The following is a 19,621-nucleotide window of genomic DNA, read 5'->3' as shown; positions in this document are numbered from 1 at the left end:
CTTCATAAAAAACAACATTTACAATGCACTTAACGTTAGCATGGCTGTTGCTAATGGATGATCTGGTCATTAAAAGCTATAAACAAGATGTACAATTATCAAATTGATGATGACAAAGTGCTCCGCCTCACTAATTTTCACCAGACTAAGATGCTTCAAGATTAATGCATATTTTAATTATTTAAATTGACATTGTTTAAATTGCATGTTCCTTTGTTAGCTAAGTACATTGATGTGAAGGAGGATAAGAATGGAGGATAAGAATGAATTACTTGTAAGATTTGCCTATTTTATCAGAATATAAATTTCCTTGAGGTAAGGATGAACAGAAATGTTGATGTGTTTCAAGTAACATAGGTCCTCTATGGACAGTTTGGTAGCCAGGGAGGCGCTAGGGGGATTGACCCATAAAAATATTTTCAGGGGTAAAACCAGGACGACAAAGAGCAAAGGGTCATTAAAATGACTAAAAATGGGGACAAAAATTAGGCTTTGCCCCCCCCCCCCCACTAAAATCTTCGCTATGCAACTGTCTGGGGAACATTTGGCCAATCAATAGGCCAGATATTTCATTTTAAGGTGTATTTTTTGTCACTTTACTGGCAGGTTTATTTTGCTTCCTTTATTGAGCATACAAGTCATGTAAAAGCTTTTAGTATATCAGGTGAAACTCTTTTGATGAATTCTAAGAAAAGTAAAGTATTTTCACTTAGCTAGAGCGGTTCCATAGCTGAATCATGGGGCTTTGGGGAGTACATTGTGGTATATCACTGTCACACATTTCGGACTTTGTTTTGTTTTTGAGATACAAAATGAAGATTCAAGAACCCTCAAACCTGTTGAACTAAAAGAGCATTGATTGTTTGAATATCTCAAAGCCTGTACTATTGGAACCATGTGCGACTTTCCACACCGATGATGTAAATTTTGATTTTGAAAGAAAAAATAAATCCCAAAATCTTACATTACTGGTTAGCTTCATTTGTTATACCACACATTTTAGAGATCAAATTGAAATTTTCTAATTCATTGACAGCTTTTAAACTCAATTATCCCTTGCATTTAATATTGTTCTTGAGAATGCACAAATTAAAATCTTTCCTTCACTTTCACATTAACACAGATTTTATACCCTTCCCATAATGCATTTCTCCCATTTCAATTTCCTATGATATTGTTATCTAGTGCAACATGGGTATAGCAAAAATATGTACCTCAATGAACAGATCACATGCAGAGCTTGCAAAATATGTTTTTGACTATCAACCCATGATTAACCATCTATTCTAAAAATGAAAACACAGGGAACCTGTACAAAGTAATGGGAGTGTCATTTGATGAAATGAGGTGATATATCATGTTGCAAAGGATTCTGGGAAGGGTGAGATATCTTCTCTGACATTAACACACCTAACCACATTGGGCTGCTCCATTTGAATTTCACACCCCCCTAGTGGAAGATGCGACTGCACTCTCAATTCCAGATGAACAGATGGAAGAAGTTTAACCCCTGAGCACTACCTGCCGATCTAACATTGCCTCTGATTGGTCAATTACATGATATCTTCATTTTACTCACCAATCAGAATGGAACTTTGCAAATAATTCACCCCAATTTTTTTGCATGGTGAAATTATTCTAACAATGTTGCTGATTGGTCCAATTGATAATGGAAACTTCGTTTTGTCCAATAGACAGGCAGCTCTCATGGGGTTAAAATGCTGTATAGCGGGAGATTTTTATGAGGTTTTTATTTCTGCGTTTTTTGTGATTAATTTCAGACCCACAAATTTAAAAACTTGCGAAAATATTTCAATCTATAGCTGCTTGTAATGGTGAATTCAACAAACAGCAACAATGCTCCAAATGGTTCAAATCGTGAAAATCATGAAAAAGTAATATCGCAAAAATATCACATTTACGCTGTTGAAATCTGGTTGGATTTTACACATTTTGTCTCCCAATTTGAGAAATTCTTAAGTTTGGAATTCCAAAATCTTCTACACCTTTCTGCTATTTTTGGATGAAAACTGTTCAGTGGATCTAGAATGACTAAAATTTGAATTCCAAAATCTTGCTCACAGGGAGTGTGATTTTCAAATGGAAGAGCCTATTTAAAGACAATCAGACTTGTTAATTTGTGTATTAGACACATCATTGATGACGTCAATGTATTTTACACTCAATGAATACCAATCATAACACCTAGCATTCTAAAGACAATTCTGGAATCAATTCAAGGAGAAATTGAGGCCAATCAACTCTGTGAATTGCAGTAATGTGGGTATCAAAGCTCCTACTTATTTCACTATATTATAAACAAGGAAAGATTTTAATGTATTTTTTTTCTTCTAAATTGAACCAAACATTACTTAGATAGTTGTGACAGCAACTCTGTGAATAACAGTAATGCAAGTAATGCGGGTATCAAAGCTCCTACTTATTTCAGTATATCATAAACAAGGAAAGATTTTAATGTATTTTGTTTTCTTCTAAATGGAACCAAACATTACTTAGATAGTTGTGACAACAATCAAACAAAAGATGTCAAGCGGAATTACTTCAATACTTGATGTTTTTCACAACTTGTACATTTTTAAAAGGATTTGACTATAATTATTTCACTAAACATTACATCACTATTATCACAAAATGAAAGTCACTGATCCTGAGATGTTACAATTATTATTTTTATGTTGATTTTAAAACCATCACATAAGATACAACTATATCCCAATCAAAACCAATTTTCTAGACATCTTACTACTTTTGCCCAATTAAATCACAAATTATTATTGATTTCTTACCAAAGTCAACAGTTTTTGTTGAAACAATTCATCTTTTCAAACATAACATCCACATATAACAAGCAAAAACAAATAACAAAGAAACAAACAGATTTATCCTAATAATTGCACAGCAGTTAAAAACATATTAAACTTCAAATCATACTGTAATGTAACTTAAATTTTGAGAATTATTTTCATAATTCAGCTACAAATATCAAAATGCCATGGTGAATGAATTTAAGTCACAAATATTTTTAAATTTAAATCAAATATTTGCATGTTTGAATTGGTGAAAAAAATCTTACAAAATTTCAATTGAATATTTGCATGTTTGAATTGGTGAAAAAAAATCTTCCAACAAAAAATGTTTCCCTCAATATTTGTGAAGCCTGAGTACATCCATTCCATACCGCTTGTGAAATATGATACAATATGCCATATGATACAGATGGTACAATTATGAAAAATTGAACCCAAAACTGTCACAAAAGATTAAATTTAAATTAAAAGAGAAAACTTCAAAATCATCCCCCAGCTCAGCAAAATTAAATACCTGAGAGCGGAAAGAGCAGGATTGTCTAGTGCGCTGATGCAGCGGATGAGTCGGCACACATCAAACGGATTTGATATCATTCAGGATGAGACAAGTTTATATTAAGAGTGGTCAAAGCCTTTGACCAACAGCAATTTATTTGATGGTAATATTCCATGGTGTGATCTGCCGGGCTGCATGTGACAGAATATGCATGGACGTGTTGGTAGTGTTAATAAAATGTGATGACAAATTTTCAAGTGGTATTACGGTAATGATATTGATAAATTATTGAAATTTGGCCAGTTTTATGCAATGTTTATTTATAATATCAAGTGAAATTAATAAAGATAAATATTGTAAGACATCCATGACATCTGAACAACTAACTGAGAGGGTCTGGCTTCCAAGATTTTGATGTCATAAACTGTTCAATTAGCTGTTTTTGGAGGATTTAAATTTTGTATGCTAGCAAGCCGCCATCATTGCTAGAGACATGATGCTCATATGAACAATATTGATAAAAATTCCACTCTTAATAAAATTTCTTAATGCTTGCGACAGATTGTGAGAAACTGCCAAGATTTTAATCAAATATTATAATTAAAATGTATCTGCCTAAATACAAAAAAATTCCAACTAAGCTACACCATAATTAATGTCCTGCATCTTAGCGATGGTCAAGAACACTAATTAATCTCTCTCTTCTATTTCTCATTAGCGACCATCAAAAATTACAGAATGAATGGCCAGTTTTGCCATTCAGATTCTACGACCACACCTCCGACTCCTAAGCAACAATATTTTACTCGCCTCTATGGTCATTTTTGTAGATAAGTGGTTTGACCAACGACCATAACTCGAATGACCTTTGACCCTAAATGAAAATACTTTACTCACCTCTCTGGTAACGCGGCGGTGGCCATCAAAATCGTACAAAGTGAATGACCACTCCTGTTGGTCCGACTCTCTGTCCAATGAAACGTTGTAATCAACCGCCTGGAAAACATTTAAACCATTTTAAAAGTGATTGCATTAATTATGCCTGAAAGACTGATTAGTGTATGAAACATACAAAATATTAGGTTGTGAATGACCAAATGCATTATATTTTACCAATTTTCACTCAAGAGTGGTACTGGGTAATACAGATCACAAAATAATAATGGTACCAGTCATTTTCACCCCTGTATATCCTAAATAAAGACAGATGTGTTATAAATAGAACCAGCAGCCAATAGCTACATCTGTTAGCTCGGAATTGAGACCTATTTGTTGAAATCGGTTAAGGAATGAAATCACAATGATCCAAAATCCAAAAAGATGGGAATTCAAAAGTTGCTGATTGCTCCATATATATATATATATATATATATGCCTAGATACTATATTCTCAGGTGAAATCTCATATTTCTCTTTTAACCACAGTGAAAAATTCGGCCCAAAATATTCTTGTTTTTACTCAAAACTTGGAATAAGAATGTTTAGGGTGCCGGGCGAGCCTCAATGCGAGGTAGGAAACACAAAATGGATCTCTTCTCTCGTATTCTGCTGACAAAAAAGAAAAACAAAATCCCAGTCTTCCAAAATAGCGATTCTAAGGTATTTTGGTTAAACTTCACAATTTCAAATTGTAATTACACCAAAAAACAAACAAAGAATGATGCATAAACTTCACTGCAGTCTTATTTACCATAAACTATTGAACCAGCAATTTAAATGTGTATAACTTGTTTTCACATGTATGGGCCTGCAAGATGATTCAAAATTTCAAATCACAAAATTGTGATTTATTTACTGACTGACAAAAGAAATTTTGCCCATAAAGCTGCTTGCAGCATATACTTGGGAGTATATCATTTGTTTACATAGAATCCATGTCCAACATCCGCAACGGACGAGTGAAAAACACACAAAAAGTGAAATGGAACTTCATTTTGCATAATGTCAAGACACTCCAGCACTAGTAACCTGACACCGAATGCTATTTGCTTGCACTGTGTGCAAACCGACTTACCCCGGAGGGGAGTTTACCAGTAGATGGGGACAACGGAGGTTTGCATATGCTTCCAATGTCACCTCGTTCCTCCATAGCGTAGACTTTGACGCTGCATGCTGAACCTGTCACTTCTGGTGGAAGAGCCACTGCAGATAGGAATATAAACGATTTTACATTAAAAATAGAATAAAATATTACAAAATTTCTGAAATAAAATTGAAATCTACCAACAGACAGGAAAACTCTAAACATTGAAGGATGCAGGGAAAGGAAAATGTCAAGGGGTGGCCCGCATATAGAATAGCATTGATTGCAGATAATTGGAGACATTTACATCGTAACTATGTGTGTTCAGTGGTAATGAGTTAAATGGTGAAACTGAGACAGTCAGTCAGATCTGAGGAAAGGGCAAAGTGATAGATGAAAGTTTATAGAATATTTATAGAATTTGATATAAATTCATCAATTTCTTTAGATTTTGAAGTCAAATATTATATCATGTAAGCAATATGATGACGTTAAGCTTCTATGGAAACTCGAAATAAGCACAATAGTGAAATTATGGGGAAAATTCATAAATTCAGAAACATATTTGACTTCCTTTTGAAGCGAGACTTGTTTTTATCTCTTCATGTTAAAATGTGTATTTGTGAGTGACACAAGTGAACCAAGAATGTGGGTATGCATACATGTATACAATGATTGCTCACTTATCGACATGGGCACGTATTACTTCTAACATGCTTCTAATAAATAGGACCAGCTTAAAATATACAGAAAACCAGTGAATGACGAAGATGGGTTATAAAATACTAGCATTTACAAATATTTAACGAAATTAACATCTTTTGTTGCAACGAGTTCTATTGATGATTCATTCCTATTAAAATTTAATGTGTTCTGCCCGCATACACACCAAAGCGTACACACCCCTGCATATGAACACACATTACAGTTCCTACTAACCAAACCCCCATATGACTCCAGGCGGTATTCACCGGCTCTACAAGTTCCCTAGAAACAAGAGTCACCAACTTGTCAGTCTACAACGAGAGAAAAAGACAGAGATTTTTATGACCTGGAGGGATACTGTGTCCATCTATCGAAGTAAATCCATAGCTGATTCAGACCTGCCTGCTGTTTGCTCATTTTATCATCTTACTACACAGATGATTTCATTTTCTATTAGCTAGATGGCCTCATTCTGACTAAATCTATGACTTTAGGGAAGGCCCCATTTTAGTAAACTGGACAATATTTAAGGCAGTGATGACCTGTTTAATATATGTATTTTAAAGCTAGCGGTGTTTAGCTAGAAATTCATATTTGGACAAGTTATGACATTTGGATGCCTTATGTGGTAAGGATGTACAGGTAGGCCTACCAATCCACACACACCCCTACTTGTAAAATGTGTGCTATGCAACATCATTGTATGTGTGGATATATTCCCACTTTGCTGGAAAAAAACATAAAAAAAGCAATAGGGGATCTCATCCCATATGTTTGAAAACTAATACTTTTTGCGCCATCTACATCTAGGGGGGCCGGGGGCTTGTATAGCCCCATTAGCGTAGTAAGTAAACTGGGGATACCCCCGTTTGCAAGCGTATCCCCAGTGTATGGGTATAGAAACAATAAAATATCCCTGTTTTAAACCATTTATGCACGCACAGTGTGACGCACCCAAACAAATATACATGTTACAAAGACCGGCAAACGAGGTCATAGGATTTTCCAACCAAGGAACTTAACTAGGACCTATCTAAACTAGGACATTTTATGCCTCTGCACCAAACCGTGGACCTGTTTAAAGTTTTACAATTGAGCGGAGACCTACATGTATACCGGCAAATTAGACAATATGGTCCTATGTATGCATTTTTATATTTTGCAATAGCCATGGGAGAAAGGAACAAAGGATGTCCACAGTTGGTGTGTGTCCACAGTAATCAAAGCGTTTCCAGGTGTGCGCACTCATTTGACAGTGTTTACAAAATGTCTGCATCACCTGAAGACACAATAACACAAAAATAAGACATTGACCCGATAGAACCACATTCCGTTTATGAAATCTCCCGATTCCTTTATGTATCAAGACTAAAGCTGGCAGAGGTACTTTTTACATCTCAGCTAATCTGGAATGTAATAAACTCACTCTTTGCACTAGAGATGATTCTTTTGTTTGCCTCATCAGTGAAGAGCTGTTTTAATGTATCATAGAGAACAAGTGTCCGGAATTTGCAAGTGCTATATAGGGGCCTACACCCGAGGCCTAAGAGATCAAAATCACAGACAGGTTATGTTGTCATTGCAGGCAAGTCACTACAATGGCATCATCTCAATGGCATAGTTCAATAACCTCAATCAAACAATCATAGCACAAAGTTTGACCTCAAGTTGCACAGTATGAGTTTTTGTACCCAAATTTTCAAATGTCATTCAATGAATGTACAAATGCATTGGAGTTGAAGAACTGTGCCCTGATAGATGAGCATGTTGTGGATCCTAGTGTCTACTGGTCAAGGAACTAAAGATATCTTGTCTATCTCTCATATCCCTGCTTGGTCTATCTCATCAACAACGAATTGTTTTAATGTATCAATGACCACCAATGTTCATCCTAGTGCTGTAGTGGGGCCTTCCCCTTAGGCCTAGCAGATTAGGCTACAATCCTGTTTGTGGAACTTCCCTGGTCCAAGTAAATAAAGGTAAGCTTAAGAGGGAAGCATGGTGTAGCAGTTACAGGGTGACTAAAACAAGTACTCAAATTATTAAACTTTTGTTGCAATTTAAATGTGATAAAAAACTTGTATTCTGTGCCACATTCATAGCAGTAAACCTCAGTTTTTGAGAATTCAAAAGTGTAATTGGATGATTTAACTGAAGTGATGTAAACAGGGTGCAATTTCAAAATTCTCATGAATCAAAATTGATTCTTACAAACTCATCTTAAAAAGAAAAAAAATCCTGTGCCACTTACTTGTCTTGCCATTTTACATAATGCTGAGTAAAGTTAGACAGCAGAATTGTTCATCTAGCACACAGATCAAATTGAGTTCATTGAATCTGAAAACCATGTTACCACAATAAGAATGCTGTAAAACTTAAACAAACCAAACAATATCCATCAGGCTTTACATACACTCAAAATATCAACAGAATTCCCACACTCTCAATGCCATGCAAGAATCCGGCTGCTTAAAACCGCTGTATCCAACTTATTCAAGCAAAAGAGTCAAACAATAGAAGGATATAAATGTGATCAAAATCAAGTTTCACACAGAACACAACTTGGGCTATTCAATTTGAAATCAATACACCCCCATGGAAAACATTCATCTAATCTACTACACAGGGAGTGTAGACTTAAACTGGAGTCACCATTCGGGTAACTCAATTTAAAATACACACTCCCTGTGTGAACGATTAAGGTCAAGTCTTTCACAGGGGGTGTGTGGATTTCAAAGGGAATAGCTCCTTCCATCTATATGAAAAGAGTGTGAAAGTGTCCAGAGGCTGTATTATTAGCACAATAAGCTGAAGCAGTCTCAAGCCAAAGACTAAGTTCAATGACCTGTACACTGATCAGTTATATCAAGAAGATTTACCCTATGCTTTTGAGAATGAGATTTAATACACAATTGTGTAAGGTAAGTGCAAAATTATGGAGTTAAAATGAACTTTGACTTTGGAGGATTCAGATAGACTCAATTCATACATGTATTCAACTTTCGACAATGCCACTATCATCAAAATCAAACTATTATCCCTTCAAGACTATGTGAATAAAAGTACAAGACATACAAATACTCGTTGCCATATTTGTCTCAAATATTGTGATAATATTAATAACATAAATATAAAATTGTAACATTTTAAAATTTAAATTTTCAAAGTTGCAGACCGTACTATAGCGCTGTGTTCCAACAGTGAGGGTTAACACACCTTTTATGTGACTCTGCTTAGCCCAGTCTCTGCATCACAGCATATAATCAGGCCTTCCCACAATGCCTTGCTTTAGAGTCTCTATAATCATGAAGTTTGGAGATGTATAACTGATGACCTTTTGGATGTTCTAAAAAAACCGACACAATAATATCACAAGCTTCTAGGCCTATTTGTGATCCACGCTGCCAGCTGGACTTGACTTGACATAAAACCATTAGGCCTATACAAAAATCAAAACACAAGAAAATAAATAAAAACAATTGTAGTTGTTCATCTAGAAACTACGTCTACAATTGGAAACACTGAGGCTTTCGTCCTCTATCCGCCCTTTGCACAAATCCGCCATCTTGCTACCAAAACGAGGTTCTCTCTGCCAATGCATGCGCAAAAAGTGCATTTTTGTTTCTTCCGCTTTTCTAGCAATGCGCCAGAAGGCTTTTGCCAAGCAAACACGGAAATTAAAGCATGCATGTCACAGGCGTATGCACATACAACACACACTTCGCGGGTAAAACCTTATTTTGAGATGACCTTGCGATCGCCGAATGGCGAAGTCACTTTGGACTTTGGACACAAATTGAACAAAATTTATGTGGTAAGCGGCCATTTCAATTCTTCTATATTTGCAAAAACTCTGAGGGGCCACAAGGAATTTTGAAAATAAAAGTAGTCTAAGGATGGTAAATCTGCAATCCTGTATGAGGTGTTAGAGCTCTCCTGTAAAGCAATTATTACAAAGTATGAAATCCATGCAGGCGCATTTCACTATCTATTTTTATGGTCATTCCAGGAATTGTTTTGGCAAACTCAAGCTGATGGTGTGCCTGTCATCTTTGCAACAAAGCAGCATGGGAAGGCTTGAATTACTACTCTGGCTGTGTATGCATTATTGTAAGAAGCATATCTAGTTATCAAACTTCCCCTAAGCTACCATATTCCACCATCTTAAACAGAAGGGGAGAAAATCCAGTTCTGGGATGAAAAAATTCCCACAACTATTTCACCTGTACTGCACCTGAGAGCCTGTTAGACCAATTACGCTATATCATTGACATTCATTCAGATCAAATCAAATAAAAACAATAATTACTAAACAACAAGGCCCTTATCTTTCCAAGCTCACAATACTGCTTATTAGAACAAACGAGTCAATTTGTAATGATTTTCTATCGCGATGATGAATTCCGCGGCATTAAAGGTTAAAGCCCTCCTGTCTCTTGGGCCACGCATCTTCCGGGCACACCTTGACAGACAGAAGCCTGTAAATTGTATTTGCGCATTTCAAAAGGCACATTGGGGCTGAGTAAGTGGCAGTGCCATTCCCCTGTCCACTGCACAATTTTGTCTTGGCTTGGCAGTGAAAGAATTTCAGAGACTCAAACAGATATACAAGTAGCTGCCTTGAATATCACATTTAGAAATTTACAAATTCTTCTTCTGGACTATTTTATCACTAATACAGTCCAGAAGAAGATTGTATTTCTATATGTCATAGGTTTTACTATACTGGATGAATGAGAATTCTCACAGACATGTTATGCTACTTTACACTTCTGGTCTTTAATTTTCTCTTAGATCACCATAATATACATGGTGGTGATATCAGGGCAGGGCAGGGCAGGGGATGGGGCATCTCCCCAACTTAAGCTTCCCCCAATCTGAACAAACAATCACTGACTTCCCCCCCTCCCCCGGACAAAAAAAGTTTCGGAGCAAAACCGGGTAAACTGCTCCTTTTTTAGAATTACAACTCTTACAATCATGGTGAAATGTGTACAAGAAACAAAAACCAAACTGCAAAAAAGGGAAGACATTTTCTTTGTACCGTGATACGATACTGAAAATTAAAAAAAAAAAATACAGCCAACTTATTGCTTTGAGGGAGCTATAACCTACAAAAGCACATACACCTTTCTTGTTCTCTAATCAAAACTTATCCCCAAGCCGATGCCACCTACATTTAATAACTTACATCACCTGTTATTAATGTCGTATCGTCCCATGCCCTCTCAAACTCCTTCTCACAGTTTCCTTTTATATATCTGCGAGACATTTTCTGAATTAGATGGACAAGTGTGACCTGGAACTTGTCGTTTTAGTTTTCAGAATGCAATAAGTCTGATCTTGTTTTAAACTAAATATGAGGCCCTGAATGTTCCATGTATGAAAACACTCACATATCAATAACAACTCCATTACAACAAGACACTTTAAACTTTCTCAATATTCCCTGACTGAAATTTGATTGAAATAAAAGATTGAAATAGAAAGTTGTAGCCATTACATCCAAGAGAGGGAATTAAGGAAGGGGGTTCTTTGTGGGCTGTGATAGACCAATGCTAGCTTTGCATTCACTTCTCCAGTTATATTCCCCTCTCATGTTCTACAATGATAGCCCTCATAAAATCCTCTGACAATTAACTGTAATAGAATCAACCCTTCCAAAAGCTACCCCTAAAATAATCACAAGATTCCTCAAAATTGACCTAAAAACCACAATTAAGCAGTTGTCTGGTTTGTCTCCTAACATATTTCCTTGATTTGCAATTTTTAAACATCCTATAAAAATGCAAACAGTGAATTATTAAGTGTTACCAGGTTTTCTCATGGATCAAGCTTTTCTTTAAGCATGTGCTCTCAATTAATTACCATCCCCTTATTCCCATTTTCCTCATTCTTCTTTATATATTCTCGGTTATGGACATATCCACCAAATGAGTCCCAAGCTATATCACTGAGTCAGACTCATCTTCATCTTCAGTGGCAAAATCTATGCTCTGATTATCAAATCTCATTCATATGCAAATCCATATGGACACAGTTCTTTAAACCCAATATCTGCACTCAAGAATGACCTTTGAATACTTCACAACATGGGGTCAAGTTCTGCTGTATCCTTGCTTGAATAGAGGTTATTGAACTGTGCCATTGGCAATGCAACTATACCAGGTCATGATGGCTGCCTCCTCCTAATCATTATCAGGCCAAACAGCTGCTTTCTAATTGTAGCCATACCAGTCATTCAAGCAATACCAACTCCATTATCACTTCCTCATGTCTTCTTATACATAAATAAATCATATTGATAAATAAATATGTGAATGTTCAGGTATTTTGATCAATCTGTGAGTGGTAACAGTCAAGTAAGGCGAATTCTATTACTTTTGTTTTGAAATAATGCAAGTTTCTCCATCCTCATTATGGTATTGTTATCATCACTTGTTACAATGTAGACCTGCATATGGTGCACACTTGAAAATCTTGCCTGTAGTGATTAAAAGCATGGTCATTGAGTGATACCAAGTTCATTTTGACTTGAAGTAAACTGGCATTGAATCCAGCCAATAAGCAGCTGCAGGTGTTTGGTATGCTTGTGCCACAGAGTGAATTACACCTGGTGGTCCTTTTTTGTTGTGTAATGCAACAATGTGACACAAACTACACAGCACCAGAACTCACCTTGCTCAATCACCTTACCAAATTTCAAGTTAGCCGACCATGGTGCTCAGATGTTTGAGAGGATTGAATCGTAGTTTGTATTTGCCTGTCCTTTCTGATCGGCAATTATTATGGTTCACAGATGTCATCTTTAGAAGACAGCATCTGATGTCATTATCAATGTTATCTTCAGCAGACAGCATAAGCTGTCACTACCAATGATATCTTGAGTAGACAGCATTGAATGTCATTACCAATGCTATCTTCAGTTGACAGTATCTGATGTCAATACCAATGCTATCTTTAGTAGATAGCATCGGATGTCATTACCAATACTATCTTCAGAAGATATCATCGGATGTCATTACCATTGCCAATGCTATCTTCAGTAAACAGCATCAGAGGTCAATACCAATGCTATCTTCAGTAGACTGCATCTGATGTCATTACCAATGCTATCTTCAGTAGACAGCATCGGATGTCATTACCAATGCTATCTTCAGTAGACAGCATCTGATGTCATTACCAATGCTATCTTCAGTAGACAGCATCTGATGTCATTACCAATGCTATCTTCAGTAGGCAGCATCGATACATTAGCAATGCTATCTGCAGTAGACAGCATCTGATGTCATTGTCAATGCTATCTTCAGTAGACAGCATTGATACCACTACCAATGCTATCTTCAGAAGACAGCACCTGATGCCATTACCAATGCTATCTTCAGAACAGAAGACAGCATCTGATGTCATTACCAATTCTATCTTCAGAAGACAGCATCTGATGTCATTACCCATTAATGCTATCTTCAGAAGAAAGCATCTGATGTCATTACCAATGCTATCTTCAGAAGACAGTAATGGGTATCTGATGTCATTACCAATGCTATCTTCAGTAGACAACATCTAATATCATTACCAACGCTATCTTCAGAAGATAGCATCTGATGTCATTACCAATGCTATCTTTAGTAGACAGCATCTGATTGTTGGGAAGGAAATAAGAAGTAAAATATACCTTGTGGCCTACTTTGGAAAGAAAGCATCATGAAAATGACTACCCAAAGATTATGCTAAAGCCTGCTTAAAATCTGACATTCTGAAATCACTTGATCTAACCATCATTTAGCCTAATATTTTGCACGTGTTCATGGATAAATTATTTAAGTGATCTAAGGCATCAAAACCTCTGTCTCAAGATGAGCCCGGGGATGACTCATTATTGGGTGGTAGTTAGTTGAGACAAGAGGTGATACGCCTTAAATAATCCATTACAGTTGGCATTGTCAAGTCTCCCAATTACTCCATTTACTACTCTTAAAACAATTCACATTGACATCTGCATAAATCTTTAAAACAAAAATTTGCATTTCCAAACTTTCCTTGTTGAAATTCTTGAAACAATTCACACAATCTTTGCAAATATAACTGTAAGATGCAAAGATGACTTCATTGTGTATGCACCTGTTAATGGTATCCTCTTAAGATTCGCAGACAGAGATGGATGTCACTGCATCTTGATTTCTATGTAAACCTGGGCGGGTGACTCAGCCAGGTCCATTCAAATGTTACACTAACACAAGAGGTCTACAAATGGCTCTTGTAATCAAGTCAACTCCTCCATATATGTATTCTCTCACCTGAATGCTAACAACTAATGACACATTTTTCAACCAGAATGACTTGATTTTTGTTTCCATTAGGCAGGCACTTGCACACCTTTACTTTAGCAATGTGACAGCTGAAACACTTAGTGGTCATTACCTTGTGACAGATATTACCATGATTACCCACTGAACCTTGCATATAACATGGTTGTCTTTTACATTCTGGCTATTCCAGTTGAAATTTGTACACCCCCCTATAGAAGACACAAAGTTAACCTTCCAATATCAATTTCAAATGGTGTTACCTGAATGGTTGACTCCATTTGAATTCTACACCTTCTGAGTGGGAGATTGGGGTCATGTCTTCCAGATTTCAACTGGAATAGACCATTCTGGGTATTTTATCATGTTGCAGTATTTGTGATCATCATATTATTCATCATCAATTGTTGGTGTAAAAGTGTTCATTTCCTATCACCCATCAGTGCAGACTGGGTGTTTACACCTCATTGAATCCAAATGATTTCTTTGACAAGTAATGAATGGTTTGATTCCTTTTGACAGAAATGACAGATGACTGCATTTCCTTTTCCACTTTAGAATTTATATTTTATACATAATTACCCAATTTCCAAACCAATCCAAAGCAGAGACCACTGTCTAAGAATTTCTCACAACGACAACAAAAATACATATTTGAGTCGCTACATACCTCATGTGAGTCTAGCTATAGGAAGATGTTTTTGTACCTAAAGTTCAGTCAGCATTTTGATCAGGAAAACCCCATTTATTAAGTCTTTCTTGACATTGCACTTACAAACTTAGAATAAATATTATATAGGCATTAATTATCAACTGAATCTAAAACATGTTCAAACAAATCATAACACCACCTTAGCACATGATTACCAAATGACTCCCAAATCTCACGATTTGATACAGTTACCATGGTAACTCATCCTCATCTCTCATGAGACCCCAGTCTCTACATGTCACATAATTCCCATTACAATCTCATTATATCAAAGGCTAATTTAGCAAATAACTTGCATGCACCATGAGACTTAAAACCTTCCTTTCACACAACTCTCATTATGATCCCATTACAAACACCCCTAATTCGACAAAAAATCTCCCTCACGCATACATCCTACCAATTTTAACTCCTCCTCTCCTTTTTTCCCTCATCCATCTACCCATCTCCCCTAGCTTCATGCATCATGCCTGCAGGTACATCACTCATCGACTGTGTCTCTCATTGATCTCCCGGCTAATTTTACACTGTAATTTTACCGAGATCCGTCCCAAGTATCCTGGCAATTTTCATTACTGTCTGGTGAGTATTTCACTTGTGACTACACATCTTGCGTGATATGACTGAGTCATAGGACAACTCGTTTACGATAATGGTATAAAAAGAACTAGCAAGTTTGTCACATAACCCGAATATTCACTGCCATGTTTTGATCCCAATAGACACAGGTTCATTGTACACAAAGGAGCAACAGAGTTGAGAGTATTGTTTTGGTGAGTTACATGGAGTTATTACAGATTTACATCCTACATGTTCGGCTCAACTGGAAATATTCCACAGGGTAGTGTGGATGTTAAATGGAATAGCCCAAAATCGCAACCAGTTGACTTGAAGGTTGTTAGACTCGTTACATCGCTAGCCAAATTGAATGCTGGTCGTGATTGTGCAAATGTTACCAACATTTGGAAACTATCTACTTTTGAATCGCAGGCTGCAAGTGCTAGTATGATATGGGCTTTAAAGTTGATTGATGTGCTGAGTATCATAGGCGAATAAATTTGAGTTGCATGCTTTAATTTGAGAGCAGTCACTGTGACATACTTCTGCTTTTGAAAACAAGAATGGTCTGTATCTTTTAAAACACTCTATCATGAAAGTATTATGACACCTGCTATAGTATAACAGCACTGGCCTTAGGAGGACTTATTATTCAAAGTGGTTAATCCGTGAATATCATCAATGTTTCACCAGTCCATATGAAACTCTGTTAAGATTGATAGAAACTCACAAACCTACTACCCTCCCACTCCCTGATTAAACTTTATCTTCTCTTTTTCTCACATCACGGTTGTCACCATAGCGACTGACTGGTGGAGTAACACGGTCAGACTTCATCCTCTCTCCTCCTCCTTCTCTTGGCTCATGTTATTGAATTGAGAGGTTTAATCAGTAGCTAAGTGGATCAGGCATCAAGACATTTTCTCCCTGGGTTCGTGGCTAGGATTTTCACCTGCCTTTGTGTTTAAGCTGCAGATTTGCTGCACATTTGTACAAATTAACACAGGATGGCATATCCTCTGGATATGATTAGATGCCACTGTTTATTCACATCACATCAGGATAGCTTCTCTATCACCCTGCCTCTCTATCTCTCCCTCTCTCTTTCACTCTCTGGCTCTCTCTTGCTCCCCTCTCTCTCTTACTGCTTTATCTCTTCTTGTCTGTTAAACATGTTATTTATTTTACACATGTTAAGTTGTAACCCCTCTTTTGGTTGATTTATTTCACCCCATCCTCTTTTGACCTCCTCTCCTCCTCATCTCTTTCTCTCCTCTTCATCTCTTTCTCTCCTCTTCACTTCTTTCATCTTCCCCTTCAAATCTGTCTGAATCTCACTCACTCTTACAATCAGTGGCATGCGCAGGTTTTCAAAAGTCTGGGGCACAGGTCTTGATTCCCCTGACTAAAATTTTTGACTCGCTTCGCTCGCCGTAATAGCTATTTTCCCCTGATTAGGTGTATTTCCCCTGACTTTTTGACAAAACTGGGGGGGGGGGGGTGTTCACTGTCTCTTTTCAATTGCTCCATTTCTTTTCTGCAACATGTTTTCTTTCCCTGCTTATTTCTCATCTGCTTGCTCACTTACTGGTACTCACACCACCAATCATCAAACACATATAATTTGAATTTTTTTGTTTCTTTTCACGTACAGGCCTCTCAAAAAGCTAACGTTAAGCCGCTCAGGCAACATTTTATAAACTAAAATAATCAAGTAAATAGTACCACAGATGCATACAAAACATACATATGTACACAGGGTGAAATACATCTCAAGCTGGAACTAAAATTAGATTTCTATTAATATTCTTTCCGGACGCTGGATGTGTCTGCCCTAATTTCTGACAACATTAACACACAACTGCTGTGTGTGGTATGATCAAAAATATAATTCATCAACTGCTCCAAAGGCGAAGATGTGGCAATCACAGATAGATAGATAGATAGATAGATATCAAAGGGCTGTTCCAGTTGAAATCCATACACCCCCTGTGAAAGACATGACCACCTAAATCCTCCGCACAGGGAGTGTGAATTTCAAATGGGATTACCTGAATGAGTGACTCCATTTGGAATCTACACCCCCTATTAAAGGTCATGCCTTCCATAGGGGGTGTATGGATTTCAACTGGAAGAGCCCACTTTCCTGCTCTCAACATGTAACATATGTAGAATGTTTAACAACAAACTTTTTTTACCTGCACTTCCCAGTTGACTGACCCTCTAAATATCAATGTATTCTAAGCTACAGCCAAGGCATTGCAGAAAGGCTACACGAAACTTGAGACAGGTAATATACTAGGATCCACAACATACTCATCTATCAGGGGCAGTTCTTTAACCCCAATACATTTGCACATTCATTGAATGACCTTTGAAAATTTGGGTACAAAAACTCATATTCTTCAACTTGAGGTCAAATTTTGCACTATGATTGTTTAATTGAGGTTATTGGACTATGTCATAGGGATGAGGCCATAGTAGTCTAGTGATAGGAAGTTTAAAAGTTGAGAAAAAATAAAAGAAATTATGCAAAATGGAGCAGCCTCTTCGTAAACCAATTGTAAAGTGTCAAGTTTTCTGAGGACCTACGCCCACAGAGTTCACAATTATCTCATAATAAATACACTCTGCTTTTAAAATTAAGTAATTCCACTCCTAAATGCTAATTTCATTAGTGATTTATATTAATTTACTTTATATTGAATATTCTAAAGATGCATGCAATGTGAAATATCTCCATTGTGAAAACTGAATATATTTTGTAATCATTTTGTTCAATTTTGAGTTTTACAACTTGTCATATTTTGTGAAATATGTCATTTTTAAATGACATATATAGTTTTAAATAAGGCAAATAACCCAAGATTTGAAGTAGCCACTGTATATCACTCTATAAGTGTTTTGATCATACAACTATTTTTCAACTATATGCAATTAAAAACAAGCATTTTGTGGCTAAAGTGGATACATTTTGACTGAAATTTGGTGAAACAATACAAAAAATCATCAAACTGTTGGCAAAAATTTTGTCAGATTTTTGACGGATTATTGTCAGATTATTCAAATTTTCTGGGTTTTTTTAAGGGTCACTTAGACTCTTCCTTATTTTTTTAAATTTTTTTGATCAACCAACCCTACTAGAGTTAGTCCATGCTCTCATAGAACATGATTGGGGTTTTTTTTCATTGCCTACGTGAGTTTATAATGCATTATTTCTGTGTTGGATGTAACATTTTTTTCATGATTTTGGCAAGCCAGACAGAAATCCATGTTTCTGAAAACACTTGGCTGCTAAAAGCCTACCAGAGTACGATAACAAACATAACCATGGGTTGTGAGAACTAATATGGCTAGCTTTTATACCAAAGGCTCCATAAACACAATTACCAGGGTATGTTCCTCCAATTATCCATTAAAATGACAGTTCCTCATGTTATTTTCCTCTCACATTAATAATGGAATGAATGACTGTATATTTTCCTACAGTCTCATTAATGTGTTGAAGGCTTTGACAGTGTAAACATACTGCCCCCGCAATTATAACCGCCCCCATATATTGACATTTGCTTTCAATAAATGCCCCATTTTCAAAATATCCATGCCCCTGGGGCATTTATTAGGAACAGTATAGTAATAACAATATAATAGATTCCTTTTAATATCCATGCATGTGCCTTTGTTATAAAGTTACATTTTTGACAACAATTTTTCGGGGTTTACAGGGGGGGGTGTATGCCTGCATGGATATCAACGTGGGACTGTTTGCTGACATTAACTATCTAGCCATATTTTCAACTTTCCTCAATCTTTCCATGCTGGTCTAAGGAACTTAGAAACCTAAGTTTTTATACTATGAAAGCCTGAAATATTCGCAGAGTTGTAACAAGATGATTTATATCATAGTTGAGTCGAAGTCATTTCTAGCAATATCTCAAATTCACTGAGTCACTGTACATTCTCCAGATGAAGAAAATTTGAAACTCTGAGTCG

General features: G+C 36.4%; 1 protein-coding gene across 1 annotated transcript in view; it reads right to left on the bottom strand.

The window, feature by feature from the left end:
• LOC140136451 (uncharacterized) overlaps positions 1 to 19,621 on the bottom strand; it is a 138,446-nt gene that overhangs the window by 54,031 nt on the left and 64,794 nt on the right. The window contains exons 5-6 of the mRNA XM_072158174.1: positions 5,339 to 5,466; positions 4,222 to 4,320 (exon numbers count right to left, since the gene is read on the bottom strand). Of these exons, the coding sequence (XP_072014275.1) occupies positions 4,222 to 4,320; positions 5,339 to 5,466 (227 nt within the window). The remainder of the gene's footprint in view (positions 1 to 4,221; positions 4,321 to 5,338; positions 5,467 to 19,621) is intronic.

The sequence above is a fragment of the Amphiura filiformis genome, chromosome 16, assembly GCF_039555335.1.
Source record: "Amphiura filiformis chromosome 16, Afil_fr2py, whole genome shotgun sequence".
Taxonomy (NCBI): domain Eukaryota; kingdom Metazoa; phylum Echinodermata; class Ophiuroidea; order Amphilepidida; family Amphiuridae; genus Amphiura; species Amphiura filiformis.
This window is presented reverse-complemented; position numbering and strand designations above follow the sequence as displayed.